The following is a 22,249-nucleotide window of genomic DNA, read 5'->3' on the forward strand; positions in this document are numbered from 1 at the left end:
TCCAAGGACTGAAATAATTCAGGGTATACTTACGGATTGCAATGGGCTGACGGTTTATGTGCCCTCAAGCTTCACCTCGCACGTGGTGATGATACTAGAAGGCAGGGACTCTGGGAGGGGTCAGGTCAGGAGGGAATGGGCTCCCGTGCTGCGAGGACAGAGAGAAGAAGCAGGCAGCCTAGGAGCCAGGAAACAGGCCTCACCAGATGTGGCACCTGCGGGTGATCTTAGGACTTCCCAGCCTCCGGGACTATAAGAAACACCTTTCTGTTGTTTACCAGCTAGTCTATGGTATTTATAACAGTAGCGCAAAATGACTAAGACGGGGCTCTTCATGGAATTAAGTGAGAAATCAAAAAAGGGTCACTAGAAAAACCTCCCCAAACATTGGGAAGTTCAATGACATGCTTCTTGAAGAATTTCTTCAATAAAATTTTAAAAACCACATGAAGATTAGGAAAAACTTTTACATAAAAGATAGTGAAAATCGGGCTTATTCAAACTTGTGGCACGCAGCGAACTGTGTTTAGAGGGTAACTTAAAGCCTGAAACACATATACTGGAAAAGAAGGAAGGCTAAAAATCAACTAAGCCTCTAGCCCAAGAAACCAGAAAAAGAGCAAAGCAAACGAAACACAAGGCAGATGGGGAAAAAAGGAGCAGAAAATAAGGCAACAGAAAGCAAATATGAACATTTTTAAAAACAAAGCCAAAAGTTGGCTCTTTGAAAGGACTGATACAACTCATAAACCCCTAGAGACACTGATTAAGAAAAAGAGACAAAGCACAAATCACCAGTATCAAGGATTTTTGAAAGGGGAGACAACACATCTTGCAGATAGGAAACATACTATAAACCACAGTTCACTTACTAATTGGAGAATCTGCTGGCCTCAATAAATTCCTAGCAGGGGGAATATGCTTTACTTAAATAGACCCAAGAAGACATACAAAATCAGAACATTTTATTTGCATGAAAAAAATTAAATCTGAAATTAAAAGCCTCCCCACAATGAAACCAACTGGTTTTGCCAATCAATTCTTTCCAAAATCTAGGGAAGAAAACAGTAATCTCACAGGAACTCTCGGGGTAAACAAGGAACACTCTGCAACCTTGTTTTAGAAGACTAGCATAACCTTGATACTAAAACCAACAAGGAAGAAGTACAAGAAAGCAAAATTACAGACTCTGAGTATAGATGGAATAATCCTAAATAAAACCCCAACAAATAAAGTCCAACCAAAGGAGAATACATCGAGATCAGGTTGGGGTCGTTTTAGAATCACAAAATTTTTTAAAAGTAAAATCGCCACATTAAAGAAAAATCACCTGTTTCAAAACCTGCAGAAAATAAACTTAACAAAATTTAATGTAATAATCTTAGTTCATGACTAAGAAAAAACTCTTGGTCAACTAACAGAGAAGAATTTATATATTTTGATAAAAATGTCTCCAAAAAAGCTAATATCATATGTGATGGTGAAATACTGAAAGCTTTTCCTCTGATTATGGAAAAGAGACACGGATACTTATTCTCACTACTTCTGTTCACCACTGTACTCTGTACTGGAGATCCCAGTCCGAAAAATAAGGCAAGAAAAAGAAAAGGGTTATCACAGTTGCAAAGGGGAAAGAAAGCACTTATTTGAAGACATAATTATGTATACATAAAAAAATACAATTAGAATTATTTGAAATAAATGGAATTAGGAAGTGAATATAGAAAAGTCAGTTCTATCTCTATCTATGAGGAATTTATAATGCCACTGAAAATATCAAGATATCTAACTAAACATGTGCAAGACATACAGCAAACTATAAACTTCTAAGATAAATTAAAGAAGATCTAAAAAAATGGAGAGCTATATATATTGTGTTCATGGATTCTAGAACAACATTAAAGAGACAAACACACACACACACACACACAGATTTAACTGTGTGAGGCGATGCGTATGTTGGGCAATCATTCCATGAGGCCTATGGGCATCAAGTCATCACAAGGTAGACTTGAAATACACACAAACTGTATCTGTCAAGGACTCCTTAGTGAAGCTGGGGGTCTAAAATCAGGGCCTGGCACCTGGTAGCTGGCAGGTGTGGGAATCCGGGTTCACATGCAGGCTGTACACACTCTTAATCACAGGTGAGACCTGAAGCAACCCAGCAAGTCTCTGTTTTTCTTTTTCTGTTTTTCTCTGTTCCCCTTGCCATTTGTGTTTAACAGATTCCCAGGATCGAGTGAGCAGCGCCAAGGCAGCAATCATGTTTCCCCATCTAAGGCGGGAGCATGTAACAACAACAGACTTCCCAACCGCCCGGAGATAAGTGGGGTGTCCCATCACAACAAAAAGCAAAGAAACAAGACATTCCCCGAGACAGAGCTGCCCGACGGCAGTGGAGACTATGGTCCACCAGACTTCCCAAGGGGACCCCCAGGGGCTTGGAGCCCACGCTGGGCCCCTCAGCTTGAGGCCACACTCGCCTTTCCACCATCCTGGGGGTCCTGGCAGAAGAAAGCCAGGCCACAGAAGGGGGATGGTGTGGCCGGCCCGTGGGACTCAGGGCAGGACCGACTTGGGTCTGTGCTGGGCTCCACGTCCAGTCACCACCCTTGGAGTGTACAAAGTTCTTGGGATCATTGTAGGTTTTTGGCAAAAACCAATGGAGCCAAAGTCACTTAGGATGGTTTTTAAGGAAAAAACCTCACTGAGGATTCACTTGGTGCCAGCCTCGGCCCCTAGCGAGATGCAGACTCCTGGTCATCCATGGCTGTGCCCGCAGCCCACCAGGGCAAGGGGAAGCTCCCGGACACCGGCTGCCACATGGGGTTCTTCCCCCACTTTGAGTGAAGGGCTGCACCCCCTGGATGGACCCGGCTCACCCCTCCACCTCTGATGCTGAGACCCCGAGCCTCCCACGACCAGAGGTTCCAGCCTCTCCCAGGGCCTCCGTGTCACTGCACAGGCCTTGTCCATGCGGCCCCAGCAGGCAGGGTGAGTCCTGTGTGGAGCCTCCCAGCTCGTTGGCCTCGTTCCCCACATCAGGGCCGTGCAAGAGCACCGCGTGTCCACTGAACGAGTGGATGAGGACCCCTAATGATGGTGATGATGACAAGGAGGAGGAGGTGAAGGGGGCTGAGACCCAAGTGGCAGTCCCTGATTCAGGCATCTCATCTGTGCATATTCATTCCTTTAACCTTATGACAAGATCGTGGCGGGGGGCGGGGGGGCAGGGGTCGCGGGTCCTGCCACTGTTTTCACCTTGGAGCCAGCAAGTTCACTCTCGGTGTCCAGGGGCGGCTGCAGCCACTGGCCACACACTGGACAGCTTTAACACAAATTCATTCTCCCCCAGTTCTGGAGTTAGAAACCTGTGATCAAGGTGTGGGCAGGGCTGAGCTCCCTCCAGAGGCTCCAGGGGAGTCCCCCTGGCCTGCTCCAGCCCTTGGGGAACCCCAGGCCTCCCTGGGCTTGTGGCCACATCACCCCGACCTCTGCATCCATCTGCACAAACCTTCTCCCCTAGGTGGCTCTGTGCTTCAGATCACCCCCTCTTCTCTTCCAAGGACACCCTTCATTGGATTTAGGATCCACATGCATCCCGGGTGATCTGGTACAGAGGTCAGTAACTTACTTCCATCTGCCGAGACCTTTCATCGGAATAAGATCACCTTTACCGGCTGCAGAAGGATGGACAGCTTTCGGGGCCACCATTCAGCCCACCATACCTGTCAGGACACACACAGAGACCCTGGGGTCACTCTGCCGACACCTCAGGACACACACAGAGACCCTGGGGTCACTCTGCCGACACCTCAGGACACACACAGAGACCCTGGGGTCACTCTGCCGACACCTCAGGACACACACAGAGACCCTGGGGTCACTCTGCCGACACCTCAGGACACACACAGAGACCCTGGGGTCACTCTGCCGACACCTCAGGACACACACATACAGACCCTGGGGTCACTCTGCCGACACCTCAGGACACACACATACAGACCCTGGGGTCACTCTGCCGACACCTCAGGACACACACAGAGACCCTGGGGTCACTCTGCCGACACCTCAGGACACACACAGAGACCCTGGGGTCACTCTGCCGACACCTCAGGACACACACATACAGACCCTGGGGTCACTCTGCCGACACCTCAGGACACACACATACAGACCCTGGGGTCACTCTGCCGACACCTCAGGACACACACAGAGACCCTGGGGTCACTCTGCCGACACCTCAGGACACACACATACAGACCCTGGGGTCACTCTGCCGACACCTCAGGACACACACAGAGACCCTGGGGTCACTCTGCCGACACCTCAGGACACACACAGAGACCCTGGGGTCACTCTGCCGACACCTCAGGACACACACAGAGACCCTGGGGTCACTCTGCCGACACCTCAGGACACACACAGAGACCCTGGGGTCACTCTGCCGACACCTCAGGACACACACATACAGACCCTGGGGTCACTCTGCCGACACCTCAGGACACACACAGAGACCCTGGGGTCACTCTGCCGACACCTCAGGACACACACAGAGACCCTGGGGTCACTCTGCCAACACCTCAGGACACACACATACAGACCCTGGGGTCACTCTGCTGACCCCCAGGCTGCTCTCCCAGGAGACGCATCTCCAGGCTGTAGTCTAGCTGGTGGCGTCTTCTGTTCAGTAGAAATGTGCCGCAGACCACTCTTCCACTGAAATCTTAGCCGGATGCTTTTGCATCTCTAGCTTAGTTTGCTTTCTGAGTATAAAAGACCATGGTTTTAAAAGCCTCAAGTCATTGAGCCCGATCTCCTTGTCTGAATGGAATTGAATGTTTCACTAATAAAACAACTGGATGGAAAATGCAGTGTGCAGACCCCACAGTCAAGAAGATATTGTCTGTAAGGGGGTTTCACATTTCCAGGGAACTCCAACAACATTGTTCTGCATGTGGTTTAAAACGGAAACAAACTATTGAAACTCAAGAGATGCATTAGCAGAGAGAAACAAAGAAAAAGCTTCTTACCAGGTTCAGCTGTGGATCGAGGTTCTGTTCCCCACATGAGAAAAAAAGACATCAAAACAGAGCATTCGAGTCAGTTTCCGTTCATACGAAACCTGCCCATCCTTTCCTGTGGCCTTGTCTAGGACATGTCTGCAGAAACACTGGAGATAAGCCCCATCGCAAAAGAGAGAGGGACGGTAGATCAATTTACATTCCCATAAATAAACTAAGACTCCCTTAACAGCTCACACTAGCAAGGTTTTCAATTGCAGTTCATAGAAGGCTCAGAGCCTCCTAGGATGACTGGCCCAACTTTGAATTCAAATGTGGATGTGTGATTTTTGCGGAAGAAGAAAACAAAACTTCAGTCAGGGCTTGTGAGGGCCCATAGCCAGCAGGATGGCTTTCATGTGCTGGAGCCCATGTCCCCTCACTCTGAGACCACAAATCTACACACCTCACACCACTGTCCATAAACAGATAAACAACCAGGTTTCCTGTACAGCACAGGGTCCTCTACTCCATACTCTGTAGTGACCTGTATGGAGCAAGACTCCAAAAAAGGATGGATTCATGTATGCTGTGCTTAGTCACTCAGTCGTGTCCGACTCTTTGCGACCCCATGGACTGTAGCCTGCCAGGCTCCTCTGTCCTTGGGATTCTCCAGGCAAGTGTACTGGAGTGGGTAGCCTACCCCTTCTCCAGGGGATCTTCCCAACCCAGGAATCAAACTGAGGTCTGCTGCATGGCAGGCAAATTCTTTGCCACCTGAGCCACCAGGGAAGCTTGGATGCATGTAGATGTATAGCTAAATCACTTTGCTGTACACTTGAAACTAACTCAATATTGTTAATAAAAATAAAAATTAAAAAATATCTAGAGGGTTGGGATGGGGTGGGAAGTTCAAGAGGGAGGAAGAAAAAAATAGTTAAAAATAATAAAATGCCAAAAAAAAAAGGAAACAAAGAAGAAATCCATGCATCTTAGTGACTGAACCCTTCCTGGTTCTCCTGGGCGGAGACAGGGCCTGGTCAGCCCCGGGGTGGTGCTGTGGGCAGCACTGTGAGGGGGCCCCTCTCCTTACTTTTCTGCAAGATCCAGAAGTCCGGTGAGTCCTGGATCTCGCTGCCTTGCCGGAACCAGCAGACCTGCAGCGGGGGCGTGCCGCGCACACGGCACTCCAGCATGACCACCTGGCCCTCAGACGCACGGATGTTCTGCAGCTCCTGAAACACCGGGACACACCCATCAGGTCTGGGCTCACACAGCCACACGACACGGTCTCATGACACAGAGGAACACTTCCTAAGCTCAGAGGAGCACTTACGGGGTGGGCACCGTGCACACGAACCCCTCCTCAGGTCAGGAGAGCACTGGATCCCAGGTGATGAAGTGAGGGAGGTCCCGGGGCCCGCCCTGCAGTGCACGGGCTCCATTACCCATGGAACGTCTCAGTGTCGGCATGACCTGTCTTTATCAACACCAGGATGCGCTGGTGCAATCCACCCGTGTTCCATCTGGGGGTAGAGTCCTAGGGGACCAGACAGGAGGGGAAGGAGATGCCACTTGTCCACCAGAGGAGCCCGCCAGGCTCCTCTGTCCATGGGATTCTCCAGACAAGAATACTGGAGTGGGTCGCCATGCTCTTCTCCAGGGGATCTCCCCGACCCAGAGGCTGAACCTGGGTCTCCCATCTGTGCCCCAAGCTCCGACCTTCCCCCAGGACCTTCATGTGTCCACCAGCGTCCTGGGGCAGCTGCACCAGAAGGAGGGCTGGCATTTCCTCATCTGCAGGTTCTTTTGTTTTTTTTTAATAATTAAATTTATTTTTAATTGAAGGATAATTGCTTTACAATATTGTGTTGGTTTCTGCCAAATATCAACAAGAGTCATCCACAAGCATAGATATGCCCCCTCTCTCTTAAACCTCCCTCCCACCCCGCTAGGTTGTCACAGAGCACTGGTTTGCGTTCCCTGAGTCACACAGCAAATCTCCAACTGGCCATCTCTTTTACCTATGGTCGTGTATATGTGTCTACACTACTCTCTCCATTCATCTGACCCTCTCCTCTCTCCCAGCCCCCCTCCCCGGGTCCACAAGTCTGTTCTCTATGTCCGTGTCTCCACTGCTGCCCCACAGATAGGTGCACCAGTACCTCTTTCCAGATCCCATTCACCTGCAGGGTCTGAGCGAAATAAAACGGGAGCACTTCCCCCACCTGACCTTCCTCGCCTCCTCCCCCTGACCAGCACTGTCACCCTGGTGCTCCAGCCACTCTAGCTCCAGACCAATCAACTCTGACAGCCCAACAGACCAGAAAGGAGTGTGGCTTCATAGATGCAAAGAGCTGAAACTTGTCAAGCGGCTACTCAAAACCAAAGGAATGACTGACCCTTCCAGGTGCCTCCCTTGCCTTCTTCCCCTGGCAACAGGCCCACTGAAACTTTCTACTATCTATGTATGTGCCTACAGGGTATCGCATCCAATAAAGGACAAGTACGGCTCTTGAAGTAAGTCAGATGCAATAATTGATTATGCATAGAACCAAAGCAAACAAATTCACATTAGGCAGGATGCTTTTTTTTTTTTCTGTTTCCATTTTTGCTTTTTACATTTTTCTCAAAAGACGGCCAAAGGTGTGCTGGGGAAAAACAGATCCTGTAGCAACTGGCCTGCAGTGCATGTGCTCTGGCCCTGTGAAACCTTGGAAGTCCACAATGTGGGCAGAAGCAGGAAAGTCTAATGTACCTGCTGAGAATTTTGGTGCCAAAGGCCTTTTTTGATAAATGAAAAGGTGAATATTATTACCTACTTCTGAGTCCATTCTCTCTTCATTCTTACTTGTAGATGTAGAAAAGTCTCTGGTTTTAAATTGACTTCCACTTTCTGATTAGTCCAGAGGGCAGTATTTCGCAGATCAGCAGGGAAGATGTTGCCCTCGGGGTCCAGCTAGTGAGGATGGAGTCATCGATGTCCCCGGTGTGTTCAGGGAGCATTCACAGCGCGTTACAGACGCTGCACTAATACTCTCCACGTGTGAGCTTCCAGACACCCAGGGGCCTCTGGTTTGCTCCTAGGACTGCGCATACTCTTCACACTGGAGAGTCACAAAGGTAGGACCTGGGTAGAAACCAAGCACGTCACACACACAGGTCTCCGTAGTTTTCCAAGGTCTGCCACGTGGCTCCTCCTGAGTGAGCTTCTCCTGAGCAAAGCCACGTTCGCACGGCTGACCTTGGGAGGCTGGTCTGTGGCCCTGGGGGTTTGAGGTCCACAGGAGGGCATCTCCTGCTCTCAGGTCCACCTGGTACCAAGACTCCCTGCAAGGTCCACGGCTCCAGGGAGAAACGCCACACGGGGTGGCCGCTCTCCGGGCCCCGAGTGTGTCCCTGGGACCCGTGAGCTGCTGTCCCCACCAGGTTGGTGGCCCCGGCTTCAGCCCCAGGGAACCCCACCAGGGGCGTGGGGGGACACGGATGGAGGTGCCCAAGGACTGGCAGAGCCCAGGCCCTGAAGGACGGGGCAGGGCAGGGAGGGACAGCGCCCCCAGGGGAAGGGTGCTGCAGGCACCAGCGAGGAGGAAGAGGCCGGCACAGCAGGCGAGGACAGTCACTCTACTGTTTGCGACTTACGAACTCAAGCTTTAGAAAAATGTGGAATCCTGGTTTCCTTTTCTATCAGGCTCAGAGCATGCCTCATGGCTCCCTTTGGGTTGAAGGGGACAGTGTGCTGGGGTCTCTGCCCCAGGAGCTGGACTGCACTGTGCGGACACGGATGGGCTGTGGCTGGCCCGAAGGAGTTTCGCAGCCCTGAGGGAGACAGGAGTGTCTCAGGTCTCTCTCCGCTGGGTACCCCAGGACGGTGTGACACCTCAGCCCGGAGGTGCGTGGGGCCCTGGCTCCAAAACCAACAGCGTTCCGACAACAACTCAGCAGCTCCCACAGACTTCACGGATGGGGCTGCTTGTCAACAGCTCCTGCGCTCCATGCAATAGTCACGCCGGCCGCTCTGTGAACGACTCCTGCTCTGAGCACGGATAGATGCCCCGTGGGCTGTTATCCCGACATCGCTGTTCATAGGCAGGACGTGACTTCTTCCTTCTTTGGGTATTTTATCCTGGGTAGGGGGAGGTGGACCCTCACTGTTGTTGTCAACAGCCCTCATTCATTGACTGTGTCCTCCGTAAACACTCTGTAGGAAGAGGTCTTTAACCAAGCTGGCTGCAGGCTGGCTTAGGAGGAAGCATCACTCCCTGGATGAAGACAGACAGAGGCTCTTCGCGGCTGCCTTGTGGAAGATTCACAGATTTCAGAGAATGGACTACAGAAGCCACTGTCACATTCGTCCTGTTACTTGGGGTTGATCCTGTGAGATGGGTGAGGCCGGGGCCCACCTCTGAAGAACCCACCCTGCCCAGGGACCCTCGGGTTGCTGGGGCATCTTGTGGGCGCTCTCGGGGCCTCGTCCTGCTGTTTGGCCAGGTTTGAGCCAGCCCTGCCCTCTTGGCGCTCTGGTCTAGGGAGTCCTGACATCTCACATCCTAACACCATCTCAGCCTGCCCCTGCAGGAGGACCCCAGCTGCTCTCAGCCACTTTTGAAACCACAAAAGGTTCAGAATCAGCCTGCCAAGCTCAACAACAAACAGAGATAAAAACGAGGATCTGTTGCAATTTGAGGAATACTACACTCAACTTAGCTGGGCTGGGGGCATGACTTCCGACAGTACGCTGGTACACAGGCATGGGGCACCTCTTCAACTGTGCCTTTTAAATATCTTTCCATCAAAAAATGATACACGTGAACTTACGTTCAAAACAGAAATAGACTCACACACTCAGAAAACAAATTCTACCATTAGCAAAGGGGAAAGGGGGGGATAAATTAGGAGACGGGACTGACGTGTACACAATATAGTCTATATACAGTAGATAACCAACAAGATCCTACTGTATTACACAGGGAACTCTACTCAATGTATTTTAAAACTCGATAAGGAAAAAGAATCTGAAAAAAACTACATCTATAACTGAATCACTTTGCTGTACACCTGAAACTAACACAACACTATAAATCAACTCAACTCCAATTAGAACATTTACAATTTTCTCGGAAAGAGGTGGGGAGGAGACAGAGGAGAAACACCCCACGGGACCATTTCTGAGCTGAGCTGACCAGCTGACCAATGTCATCATGCCTGGTGATGCAAAACACCCCCTGAGACAAACTGAAAATCTGTCAGTTGGTTTTGAAACCATCTACAAACCTTGCTGCTTTCCCAGGTTCCCATCCATCATTCTGTCTCCTCCCATGCACTGTTTGGTGTTCCCAGTCTGTTCTGAGCTCTATCAGGCCCACCTTTCGCAGACCTTTATATGATCATGGTCACACAGCAGCTGTGCACCGAGTATCTGTTTAGCCCCACAGGTAACCTTGAGATGAACCCGTTCATCACTCGTTTTCATGTTTAAAGACTATACATGAAGCCACAGGAGAATGGAATCAAAGGCCCAGAGCAAACTCAGAGGATGAGACATGCAGCTGCCTGACCTTGGTGAAGACAGGCGGGAGGCAGGCGGCAGCAGGTCCATCCGGCCGGCAGAGGAACAAGGTGGGGCTGGGGGCCTGGAGGGCAGAGGCACGTGGGTCAGACTCGGAACACGCAAACCACGGAAACATGGACCCACGTGGGTGACAGCATGGCCACTGACAGGGCTAAGCATTCATCGCACACCTACCAGTGCTTACATAGCAAACACGAAACAAGTCCACTGGTGCACAGAATGGTTTCTGTAAAGTCCACTCTGCTTTGGGGGTTGACAGGGAGTTTCTACTATACATGCCACCTCTGAATGACTTCTACTGCTTGGCTCTTTCCTAGTGTCTCATCTCAGATGTGCTTTCTCGATGGTTTGCATACCCAACATACCACAGAGTAAGTAAGAGCTAGTCGCTCAGTCGTGTCCAACTCTTTTGCGACCCCATGGACTGTAGCCCGCCAGGCTCCTCTGTCCATGGAATTCTCCAGGCAAGAATACTGGAGTGGGTTGCCATTCCCTTCTCCAGGGGATCTTCTCCAACACAGAGATCGAACCCGGGTCTCCCTGCACTGCAGGCGGATTCGTTACCACTGAGCCACCAGGGGAGCCCTGTCATTTCTAAAACACCCATGGGCGCTCAGTGGCTGGAGGGCACACTTATGACTCAAGAATGCGCTCATGTTGCAAGAGGCTTGGGTTTACAGATGCCCACCACAGCACCAAGGCAAAGTATCACATCTCATTTAGAGACATCTAGATTCTAATTTTTTACTTAAAAAAAGCTTCAGGTTTCCTGTGTTTGCAAAGTGAATTCACTACAATGACCCAGTTGTGGATACTGTTGTTCTTGGATAAAGCAGTTTTACAATGAAACGAAAGCAGGATGAAAATGCACAGTGACGTGAAGGAATCTGAATATTCCCATATTATCTGTTAAGCTCGCAGAGGATAGGTGGACTTCTGAGCTCTATCGGGTGGACTTTGTGGATAAGGGGGACTTTTCTCCTTTTCTGCTTTCTTTTAAATGAGCTAACGAATTTGGCTACGTGGAAGATGGCACATATGTGAGGGAGAATCAAGCAGTAACAGCCAACACAGATACCACTTTATCAGAGTATTAGCTGTGAGAAAAAGGAATTCTCAAAGGAAATGCAGATGTTGATTCATCAGTGGTGTGTCTCGGATTAAAAATTATTTTTAGTGCATTAAAAGGAAGAACTTAACTTATCATTTTCTTTCCTCCCAGTTGTGTGTCCACTGAGGAGATATTTCAGGGGAGGACTAACTGGGGTCTTTATGCTAAAGAGTCTGACTCCTCTCGGACTGTGGATAGGGCTCACCTGCTCAACAGGGACTGACAGAGGCTGGATCACAGCTGTGGTCACTCTTGTCTTTGGAGATGATGATCCAGTGGTCAAGGACATAGAAGTGGTTTTCTTCTGAGCTCTGCAAAGTAAGGAGTGAAGTCTTGGGTCAGAATTTCTTAAGCAGGAATTATTCTTTGAAATACTGCCACAGAACAGGCCAGTTTCTTTATGTTTGCTTAATCTGCTTCAACTGGAACTGCTTCAGAAATGGGGACCCACAACCTACAGTTAGAACAGTGGTGCTCAGTATATATTCAGAGGGGCCCACAGACAGCAGCAAAATAAACACACAGATGAAAGTACTAACTATGTATCTCAGCTCTTATTAGAAAGCAGAAAGTATTGAACTGGAAAATCCTAAGACAAAAGATAATACTTAGAAAAGCCCAGTCTGGAGCAGTAAGCAGATATGTTTAGGAAATGTTTAGGAACAGCCTTCGATATTTAATTCAAAGTTCTGGTGGTTGCTTTTCAGTCCAGCAACTGCTCTTTATTCCAGTTTCCCATTGTGTAAAGTTGAGCATGTCTTGGACTGTGGTCTTTTCTTAGTGCATAAAAGTTAAGAGCTGTTTCTAGGTCCAATTTTGCTAAGTCACAGGCTGTGTAATCTCAAGCGAGTCATGGAACTTCACTAAACTTGAGATCCTTGTCGGAATGCACAGGTAGCAGAGTATGTGATCTTATTAAGAGCCCTTTAACACATATGCTCAGTTAGCACTCAGTCATGTCTCTTTGCCACCCCATGGACCGCAGTCTACCAGGTTCCTCTGCCCATAGGATTCTCCAGGCAAGAATACTGGAGTGGGTTACCATGCCCCCCTACAGGGGATCTCCCCAACCCAGGGATCAAACCCATGTCTCCTGCATTGGCAGGCACATTCTTTACCACTCAGCCACCAGGGAAGCCCCCTTTAACATGAATGCTCAGTGATAATTTGAGGCTGAATGGCTATGATTGTTATGTATATACTAGTAAATCAAACAAATTTCTTAGCACAGTCTCAATATTCATGGAGTTTTCTACAAACTCTTGGTAGATTTTATCTTTGCAAAATAATTAAGATCCTAACATATTACTAATAATCCCTATGTCTTTGTAGGGACAATGACATTTTGAGATTTTCATGACATGATCTAACTGGAGATACACTTGATCCAAATGGAAACCCATTTCTAGCCTAATTAGATATTTTCTAATTTATGTGACAAGTTGTTTGTCATTTACATTTTAGTACTGATGTCAGTCATTTTCTCTCATTGTGACTGCTCCTTCTACATATTTATAAGCAGTCAGTTGGCACTGGAACAAACATTGTGGATGGTTAGATTTGGGGACACTGAGGATGAAATGCGGATTTCAAAGTTCAAAAGTCAAAGACTCTGTTCCAGGCTCAAGCATCTGATCTCTCACTGACATCAGCTGACCTCTTCCTTCAGCGCACAACACCAGCGGCGTCACTGAGCACAAGTCTGCTGACATTTTCTACTTAAACGGACGGAATCATACACACTTACTGTGGCATGGCTCCAGGCTTCAATTTGCAAGCTAAACTTTCACTGTCAGAATCTGTTGAACTGGCACCTGAGTGAAAAAAAAAAACACAACAAAGATGTAGGTAGTATCTATATCTGCTTCCATTAGCATATTGGGCACCTACTGACCTGGGGAGTTCATCTTTCAGTGTCCTATCTTTTTGCCTTTTCATGCTGTTGATGGGGTTCTCAAGGCAAGAATACTGAAGTGGTTTGCCACGCCCTTCTCCAGTGGACCACATTCTGTCAGACCTCTCCACCATGACCCATCCGTCTTGGGTGGCCCCACACGGCATGGCTTAGTTTCATTGAGAGAGACAAGGCTGTGGTCCGTGTGATCAGATTAGTTAGTTTTCTGTAATTTTAGTTTCAGTGTCTGCCCTCTGATGCCCTCTCGCAACACTTACCATCTTACTTGGGTTTCTCTTACCTTGGGCCTTGGGTAATTCCTCTCGCGGCCGACGCCGGCCCCCAGTCCCCGGCCCAGCCTAGCCCCTGTCGGCCGCCGCCCCCGGCCCCCGGCCCGGCCTAGCCCCTGTCGGCCACCGACCCCGGCCCCCGGCCCGGCCTAGCCCCCTGTCGGCCGCCGCCCCCGGCCCCCGGCCCGGCCTAGTCCCTGTTGGCCACCTCCCCTGGCCACCGGCCCCCAGCACGGCCTAGCCCCTGTCGGCCACCGACCCCGGCCCCCGGCCCGGCCTAGCCCCCTGTCGGCCGCCACCCCCGGCCCGCGGCCAGGCCTAGGCCCTGTCGGCCGCCGCCCCCGGGCAGGCCTAGTCCCTGTCGGCCACCTCCCCTGGCCACCGGCCCCCAGCCCGGCCTAGCCCGTCGGCCACCGCCCCCGGCCCCCGGCCCGGCCTAGCCCCCTGTCGGCCGCCGCCCCCGGCCCGCGGCCAGGCCTAGGCCCTGTCAGCCGCCGCCCTCGGCCCCCGGCACGGCCTAGCCCCTGTCGGCCACCGACCCCGGCCCCCGGCCCGGCCTAGCCCCCTGTCGGCCGCCGCCCCCGGCCCCCGGCCCGGCCTAGTCCCTGTTGGCCACCTCCCCTGGCCACCGGCCCCCAGCACGGCCTAGCCCCTGTCGGCCACCGACCCCGGCCCCCGGCCCGGCCTAGCCCCCTGTCGGCCGCCGCCCCCGGGCAGGCCTAGTCCCTGTCGGCCACCTCCCCTGGCCACCGGCCCCCAGCCCGGCCTAGCCCGTCGGCCACCGCCCCCGGCCCCCGGCCCGGCCTAGCCCCCTGTCGGCCGCCGCCCCCGGCCCGCGGCCAGGCCTAGGCCCTGTCAGCCGCCGCCCTCGGCCCCCGGACCGGCCTAGCCCCTGTCGGCCACCGACCCCGGTCCCAGGCCCCCGGCCCGGCCTAGCCCCCTGTCGGCCGCCGCCCCAGGCCCCCGGCCCGGCCTAGTCCCTGTCGGCCACCTCCCCTGGCCACCGGCCCCCAGCCCGGCCTAGCCCGTCGGCCACCGCCCCCGGCCCCCGGCCCGGCCTAGCCCCCTGTCGGCCGCCGCCCCCGGCCCGCGGCCAGGCCTAGGCCCTGTCAGCCGCCGCCCTCGGGCCCCGGACCGGCCTAGCCCCTGTCGGCCACCGACCCCGGTCCCAGGCCCCCGGCCCGGCCTAGCCCCCTGTCGGCCGCCGCCCCAGGCCCCCGGCCCGGCCTAGCCCCTGTCGGCCACCGACCCCGGCCCCCGGACCCTGGCCCGGCCTAGCCCCCTGTCAGCCGCCGCCCCAGGCCCCCGGCCCGGCCTAGGCCCTGTCGGCCGCCGCCCCCGGCCCTCGGCCCGGCCTAGTCCCTGTCGGCCACCTCCCCTGGCCACCGGACCCCAGCCCGGCCTAGCCCCTGTCGGCCACCGACCCCGGCCCCCGGCCCGGCCTAGCCCCCGTCGGCCGCCGCCCCAGGCCCCCGGCACGGCCTAGGCCCTGTCGGCCGCCGCCCCAGGCCCCCGGCCCGGCCTAGCCCCTGTCGGCCACCTCCCCCGGCCCCCGGCCCCCGGCACGGCCTAGCCCCCTGTCGGCCGCCGCCCCCAGCCCCCGGCCCGGCCTAGCCCCTGTCGGCCACCGACCCCGGCCCCCGGACCCTGGCCCGGCCTAGCCCCCTGTCAGCCGCCGCCCCAGGCCCCCGGCCCGGCCTAGGCCCTGTCGGCCGCCGCCCCCGGCCCTCGGCCCGGCCTAGTCCCTGTCGGCCACCTCCCCTGGCCACCGGACCCCAGCCCGGCCTAGCCCCCTGTCGGCCGCCGCCCCCAGCCCAAGGCCAGGCCTAGGCCCTGTCGGCCGCCGCCCCCAGCCCCCGGCCCGGCCTAGCCCCTGTCGGCCACCGACCCCGGCCCCCGGCCCCTGGCCCGGTCTAGCCCCCTGTCAGCCGCCGCCCCAGGCCCCCGGCCCGGCCTGGCCTAGGCCCTGTCGGCCGCCGCCCCCGGCCCTCGGCCCGGCCTAGTCCCTGTCGGCCACCTCCCCTGGCCACCGGACCCCAGCACGGCCTAGCCCCTGTCGGCCACCGACCCCGGCCCCCGGCCCGGCCTAGCCCCCGTCGGCCGCCGCCCCAGGCCCCGGCACGGCCTAGGCCCTGTCGGCCGCCGCCCCAGGCCCCCGGCCCGGCCTAGCCCCTGTCGGCCACCTCCCCCGGCCCCCGGCCCCCGGCCCACGGCACGGCCTAGCCCCCTGTCGGCCGCCGCCCCCAGCCCCCGGCCCGGCCTAGCCCCTGTCGGCCACCGACCCCGGCCCCCGGACCCTGGCCCGGCCTAGCCCCCTGTCAGCCGCCGCCCCAGGCCCCCGGCCCGGCCTAGGCCCTGTCGGCCGCCGCCCCCGGCCCTCGGCCCGGCCTAGTCCCTGTCGGCCACCTCCCCTGGCCACCGGACCCCAGCCCGGCCTAGCCCCTGTCGGCCACCGACCCCGGCCCCCGGCCCGGCCTAGCCCCCTGTCGGCCGCCGCCCCAGGCCCCCGGCCCGGCCTAGGCCCTGTCGGCCGCCGCCCCCGGCCCCCGGCCCCCGGCCCCCGGCCCGGCCTAGTCCCTGTCGGCCGCCTCCCCTGGCCACCGGACCCCAGCCCGGCCTAGCCCCTGTCGGCCACCGACCCCGGCCCCCGGCCCGGCCTAGCCCCCTGTCGGCCGCCGCCCCAGGCCCCCGGCCCGGCCTAGGCCCTGTCGGCCGCCGCCCCAGGCCCCCGGCCCGGCCTAGCCCCTGTCGGCCACCTCCCCCGGCCCCCGGCCCCCGGCCCGGCCTAGCCCCGTCAGCCGCCGCCCCAGGCCCCCGGCCCGGCCTAGCCCCTGTCGGCCACCTCCCCCGGCCCCCGGCCCCCGGCCCGGCCTAGCCCCCTGTCGGCCGCCGCCCCAGGCCCCCGGCCCGGCCTAGGCCCTGTCGGCCGCCGCCCCCGGCCCCCGGCCCCCGGCCCCCGGCCCCCGGCCCGGCCTAGTCCCTGTCGGCCGCCTCCCCTGGCCACCGGACCCCAGCCCGGCCTAGCCCCTGTCGGCCACCTCCCCCGGCCCCCGGCCCCCGGCCCGGCCTAGCCCCCTGTCGGTCGCCGCCCCAGGCCCCCGGCCCGGCCTAGCCCCTGTCGGCCACCTCCCCCGGCCCCCGGCCCCCGGCCCGGCCTAGCCCCCTGTTGGCCGCCGCCCCAGGCCCCCGGCCCGGCCTAGGCCCTGTCGGCCGCCGCCCCCGGCCCCCGGCCCCCGGCCCGGCCTAGGCCCTGTCGGCCACCTCCCCTGGCCACCGGAGCCCAGCCCGGCCTAGCCCCTGTCGGCCACCGACCCCGGCCCCCAGCCCCCGGCCCGGCCTAGCCCCCTGTCGGCCGCCGCCCCAGGCCCCCGGCCCGGCCTAGCCCCTGTCGGCCGCCGCCCCGGTCCCCGGCCCGGCCTAGCCCCTGTCGGCCGCCGCCCCCGGCCCCCGGCCCCTGGCCGCCGCCCCCGGTCCCCGGCCCCGCCTAGCCCCTGTCGGCCGCCGCCCCCGGTCCCCGGCCCGGCCTAGACCCTGTCGGCCGCCGCCCCCGGCCCCCGGCCCCCGGCCCCGCCTAGACCCTTGTCGGCCGCCCCCGGCCCCCAGCCCGGCCTAGACCCTTGTCGGCCGCCGCCCCTGGCCCCCGGCCCGGCCTAGCCCCTGTCGGCCACCGCCCCCGGCCCCTGGCCTCCGACTCCCGGCCCCCGGCCCCGCCTAGCCCCTGTCGGCCGCTGCCCCCGGCCCCCGGCCCGGCCTAGACCCTTGTCGGCCGCCGCCCCCGTTCCCCGGCCGGGCCTAGCCCCCTGTCGGCCGCCGCCCTTGGCCCGCGGCCGGGCCTAGGCCCTGTCGGACGCCGCACCTGGCCCCCGGCCGGGACTAGCCCCTGTCGGCCGTCTCCCCTGGCCACCGGCCCACGGCCCCGCCTCGCCCTAGTCAGCCGCCGCCCCCGGTCCCCGGCCCGGCCTAGCCCCCTGCCCGGCCTAGCTCCTCTCGGCCACGCTTCTGCGCCGAGGCGTCACAGCCGCCTCGCTTCTGCGTGCTTCTACTACCCAAGTTAAATATTCCAGAGAGTTCCAGAAAAACATCTATTTCTGCTTTATTGACTATGCCAAAGCCTTTGACTGTGTGGATCACAATCAACGGTGGAAAATTCTGAAAGAGATGGGAATGCCAGACCATCTGACCTGCCTCCTGAGAAATCTGTATGCAGGTCAGGAAGCAACAGTTAGAACTGGACATGGAACAACAGACTGGTTCCAAATAGGGAAAGGAGTACGTCAAGGCTGTATATTGTCACCCTGCTCATTTAACTTATATGCAGAGTACACCATGAGAAACGCTGGGCTGGATGAAGCACAAGCGGGAATCAAGATTGCCGGGAGAAATATCAATAACCTCAGATATGCAGATGACATCCCCCTTATGGCAGAAAGAAAAGAAGAACTAAAGAGCCTCTTGAAAGTGAATGAGGAGAGTGAAAAAGTTGGCTTAAAACTCAACATTCAGAAAAGTAAGATCATGGCATCCGGTCCCATCACTTCATGGCAAATAGATGGGCAACAGTGAGAACAGTGGCTGGCTTTATTTTTCTGGGCTCCAAAATCACGGCAGATGATGACTGCAGCCATGAAATTAAAAGACGCTTACTGCTTGGAAGAAAAGTTATGACCAACCTTGACAGCTTATTAAAAAGCAGAGATATCACTTTGCCAACAAAGGCCCGTCTCATCAAGGCTGTGGTTTTTCCAGTAGTCATGTATGGATGTGAGAGTTGGACGATAAAGAAAGCTGAGTGCTGAAGAATTGATGCATTTGAACTGTGGTGTTGGAGAAGACTCTCAAGAGTCCCTTGGACTGCAAGGAGATCCAATGAGTCAATCCTAAAGGAAATCAGTCCTGAATAGTTATTGGAAGGACTGATGCTGATGCTGAAACTCCAATGCTTTGGCCACCTGATGTGAAGAACTGACTCATTTGAAAAACCCTGATGCTGGGAAAGATTGAAGGCAGGAGAAGGGGACGACAGAGGATGAGATGGTTAGATGGTATCACTGACTCAATGGACATGAGTTTGAGTAGACTCTGGGAGTTGGTGATGGATAGGGAAGCCTGGCGTGCAGCAGTCCACGGAGTCACAAAGAGCTGGACACAGCTGAGCAACTCAACCTCAGCCTCTTGCCTCTCTCCCCTCCCCCAACGCTGCTCTAACCATGGAGAAGTCTAGGGCACAGGACCCCCTCCCCGACCCCAGAGCCAACGGAGGAGGAAGGACAGGCGGGAACACTCCCTGCCCCGGCCCCGCTGACCTGCCGGAAGTCGGCCGGGACTCCGCGCGCCCCCTGGCCCCGCGCGTCCACCGCCCCGGCCCCGCACGACCCGCGCTCCGCGCCGCCCGCACTAACCGGCCTCGCCGCAGACACCTCCTGCCCGGAAACAGCTCGTCTCGGGCCTCAGGACTCAGTCCTGCTCGGCTCGCAGCGCCGGCCTCAGAATTCGGTCTCGTTGGCGGAGCGCCAGGGACGGAGAGCGCGCAACCGGCGGCCAGGAGCCGGGGCGAGGGCGGTGGAAAGACTTCTCTGTTCAGTCGGCCTGTGGCGGAGGGGGCCTGAGCTTCGGGTTCACGGAGGGGAGCGGAAGGGTGTGTCCTCGGGCGGCTGGGGAGGGGGAGGGGTGTGTCTTGGGGGCTGAGGAGGGTGTACCCTGGGGCTGGGGAGGGGTGTGTCCTGGGACTGCGGAGAGGGGAGGGGGTGTGTCCCGGGTTTGCAGCTGAGGGGCAGGAGGTGTCTCACTGGGGGTGCTGGGGAGGGGGAAGGGGTGTGTCCTGGCGGGGGGGGGGGTGTTGCTGGGAGGAGAAGGGCTGTGCCTGGGTCTGGTGGGGGAAGGAGGTGTGGTATATCCTAGGGTTATGGAAGTCAACAAAACGGATGACAGTTTCTGCCCCATGGCATCGATATCTTGGGGGAGGCGCATAAAGCAGACAATAAACATATAAGTTATATGTTGTGTTAGAATATAATAAGAGTAATTGAAAACATAGAGCTAGATAATGGAGACTGGAAATGGCAGGTGGGGACTTAGATTTTAGATGGAGTGGTCAGAGGTGGCCTTGTGGAGAACGTGACATTTAAGCAGAGTTAACGGTGGTGAGGGGGTGAGCGCTGGGATTCTCTGGGGAGGCTAAGGGAATGGCTTGTACAAAGGCCTTGAGGTGGGAGGCTGACCCGCATGATTGAGGTACAGGGAAAAGCCATGCGACTGGAGAAAAGCAAGGTGGACTGTCAAAGGAGGGGAGGGAAATCAGGGGGCCACAGTCAGCCGTCAGAGGGTCTCAGGCAGAGGAGAGGTGTGATACGGATCGCTCTCATGTGTCACATCTCATGGCATTGTCCTGGACAGATGCCACACAACTGAAGCAGGACCCGAACGATAGACCCTGTGCTTCCAGTATTTGGCTATTAAAGCGTTGCAAGCTTCCACATGCGACATTCTACCTGCTGTGTCTAAGGTATTCATCACGGCAAGTGAGATCACTGGGCTGTACATTCCTAATTCTGGTGGACACAGCCCTGTTGCCTCTCAAAGGGCTTCGCCAGCCCAGATGCCCACCAGCAATGCTGACCACTGCCTGTTCACCACGGCCTTGCCTGCAGACCACTTCGGCAAACGTCCGAGTGTCCACTAGTCTGATGGGTGAAGAGTGACGTCTCAAGCAGATTCATAGGGACTTCCCTGGGCGTCCAGTGGCTAGGACTCTGTGCTCCCAATGCAGGGGGCCCAGGTTCAGTCCCTGATCAGGGGACTAGATCGCACAGGCCGCAACTAAGATGCTAAAGATTCCACTTGCCTCAACAAAGACCCTGTGTGCCACAGCTAAGACTTAGCACAGCCAATAAATAAACACAGAAAAATTAAAAAGGCATACTCACAGATCTTAAAATCAAACTTTACAGTGACCAAAGGGGAAGCGTGGGGGGAAGTAATAAATTGAGAGATTGTGGTTGACATATACACACTACTATATATAAAATAGGGAACTCATGAGAGCCTACTGGATAGCACAGGAAACTCGGCTCAATATTCTGTAATGACTTCCATGGGAAAAGAATCTAGTGTATAGGTATAACTGATTCAGTTTGCTCTACAGCATAAAGTAACACAACATTGTACATCAACAATAATAAATATTAAACATAATAAAAATTAAACAATTAAAAAAAAGGACAATTCTGACTGCCTTTCTGTGATATTCAAGTAGCTAGTTGGCTACCTGTGTCAGGATACATTTAACAGGAGGCTTCCTGTGTGCTGTTTTCAGTCTTGCATGAATTCTATGTTCTTTGGCACCCCACTCCAGTACTCTTGCCTGGAAAATCCCATGGACGGAGGAGCCTGGTGGGCTGCAGTCCATGGGGTCGCTAAGAGTCGGACACGACTGAGCGACTTCACTTTCACTTTTCCCTTTCATGCAATGGAGAAGGAAATGGCAACCCACTCCAGTGTTCTTGCCTGGAGAATCCCAGGGACGGGGGGGCCTGGTGGGCTGCCGTCTGTGGGGTCGCACAGAGTCGGACACGGCTGAAGTGACTTAGCAGCAGCAGCAGCAGCATGAGAGTTCAATAATTTTTCTGGACACAAGGTCCACATAAAATTCAGTCTCATCTGTTTCATTAAGGAATTATTCTGTTAAGACCAAAATAAAAATAATATAACTTGAAATATTGATAGAAAGACAAATATGAATAATTGGAACCAAATAAAGTTTCTTGTAATTGGCAAAAACTATACAAATGTTTACTAAATCTTTCAGGAAAGAAAAACACAAAAATAATTCAACAGATATGTCCTGTTAGTGACTTCTCTAAATTGATTGCTAAGTTTACAGTTATTTTAATTGATATTTGAATAACATTTTTTGAGATCCATGTGAAAATATTTTGAAATACTTCTAGAAAACAAATGAGCCAGGATTGCTATGAACTTTGAAACACGGAGAAAAATTCAGAGAGGTGTATTGTGGATAATATCCCAACAGAATAACAACAAAAATCACATTATAATAATTATGTATGATGATAGCAAAATCAATATGTATATATAACTGAAAAACCTTATTTGTTGTTCTTCAGTTGCTTAGTTGTCTCTGATTCTTTGCCACCCTATGGAGGGCTGCACACCAGGCTTCACTGTCCATGACCATCTCCTGGGGCTTGCTCAAACCCATGTCCATCGAATCGGTGATGTCATCCAACCATCTCATCCTCTGTCATCCCCTTCTCCTCCTGCTTTCAATCTTTCCCAGTATCAGGATATTTTCCAATGAGTCTGCTCTTCACATCAGGTGGCCAAAGTATTGGAGCTTCCGCATCAACACTTCCAATG

At 55.3% G+C, this 22,249-nt stretch overlaps 2 protein-coding genes across 14 annotated transcripts in view; one reads left to right on the forward strand and one right to left on the reverse strand.

Annotated features, from left to right (window-relative positions):
• The window catches only part of LOC145504685 (liprin-alpha-1-like), a 59,741-nt gene that overhangs the window by 26,842 nt on the left and 10,650 nt on the right, over positions 1-22,249 (reverse strand). For 5 of the 12 annotated variants that reach the window (XM_081486008.1, XM_081486014.1, XM_081485946.1 and 2 more), the window contains 5 exons: positions 13,437-13,503; positions 11,895-12,000; positions 10,565-10,639; positions 6,100-6,241; positions 5,037-5,060 (listed from right to left, as the gene is read on the reverse strand). In XM_081486008.1, coding sequence (XP_081342134.1) covers positions 5,037-5,060; positions 6,100-6,241; positions 10,565-10,605 — 207 coding nt within the window. In that variant the 5' untranslated portion in view covers positions 10,606-10,639; positions 11,895-12,000; positions 13,437-13,503. Of the gene's footprint in view, positions 1-3,637; positions 3,732-5,036; positions 5,061-6,099; positions 6,242-10,564; positions 10,640-11,894; positions 12,001-13,436; positions 13,504-13,583; positions 13,778-13,884; positions 14,007-19,272; positions 19,467-22,249 lie in introns of those variants that run through there. The other 7 variants (XM_081486002.1, XM_081485936.1, XM_081486027.1 and 4 more) reach the window with 6 other exon arrangements.
• Positions 17,957-22,249, forward strand: part of LOC145505540 (uncharacterized) — a 50,963-nt gene continuing 46,670 nt past the window's right edge. For both annotated transcript variants that reach the window (XR_014053097.1, XM_081487955.1), the window contains exon 1: positions 17,957-19,508. Coding sequence is in view for 1 of the 2 variants with exons in the window: in XM_081487955.1 (XP_081344081.1) it covers positions 19,081-19,479 (399 nt within the window). In the remaining variant the exon portion in view is untranslated. The remainder of the gene's footprint in view (positions 19,509-22,249) is intronic.

The sequence above is a fragment of the Giraffa tippelskirchi genome, chromosome 1 (assembly GCF_054371585.1).
Source record: "Giraffa tippelskirchi isolate mGirTip1 chromosome 1, T2T-mGirTip1v1.2.pri, whole genome shotgun sequence".
In the NCBI taxonomy this organism is placed as follows: Eukaryota; Metazoa; Chordata; class Mammalia; order Artiodactyla; family Giraffidae; genus Giraffa; species Giraffa tippelskirchi.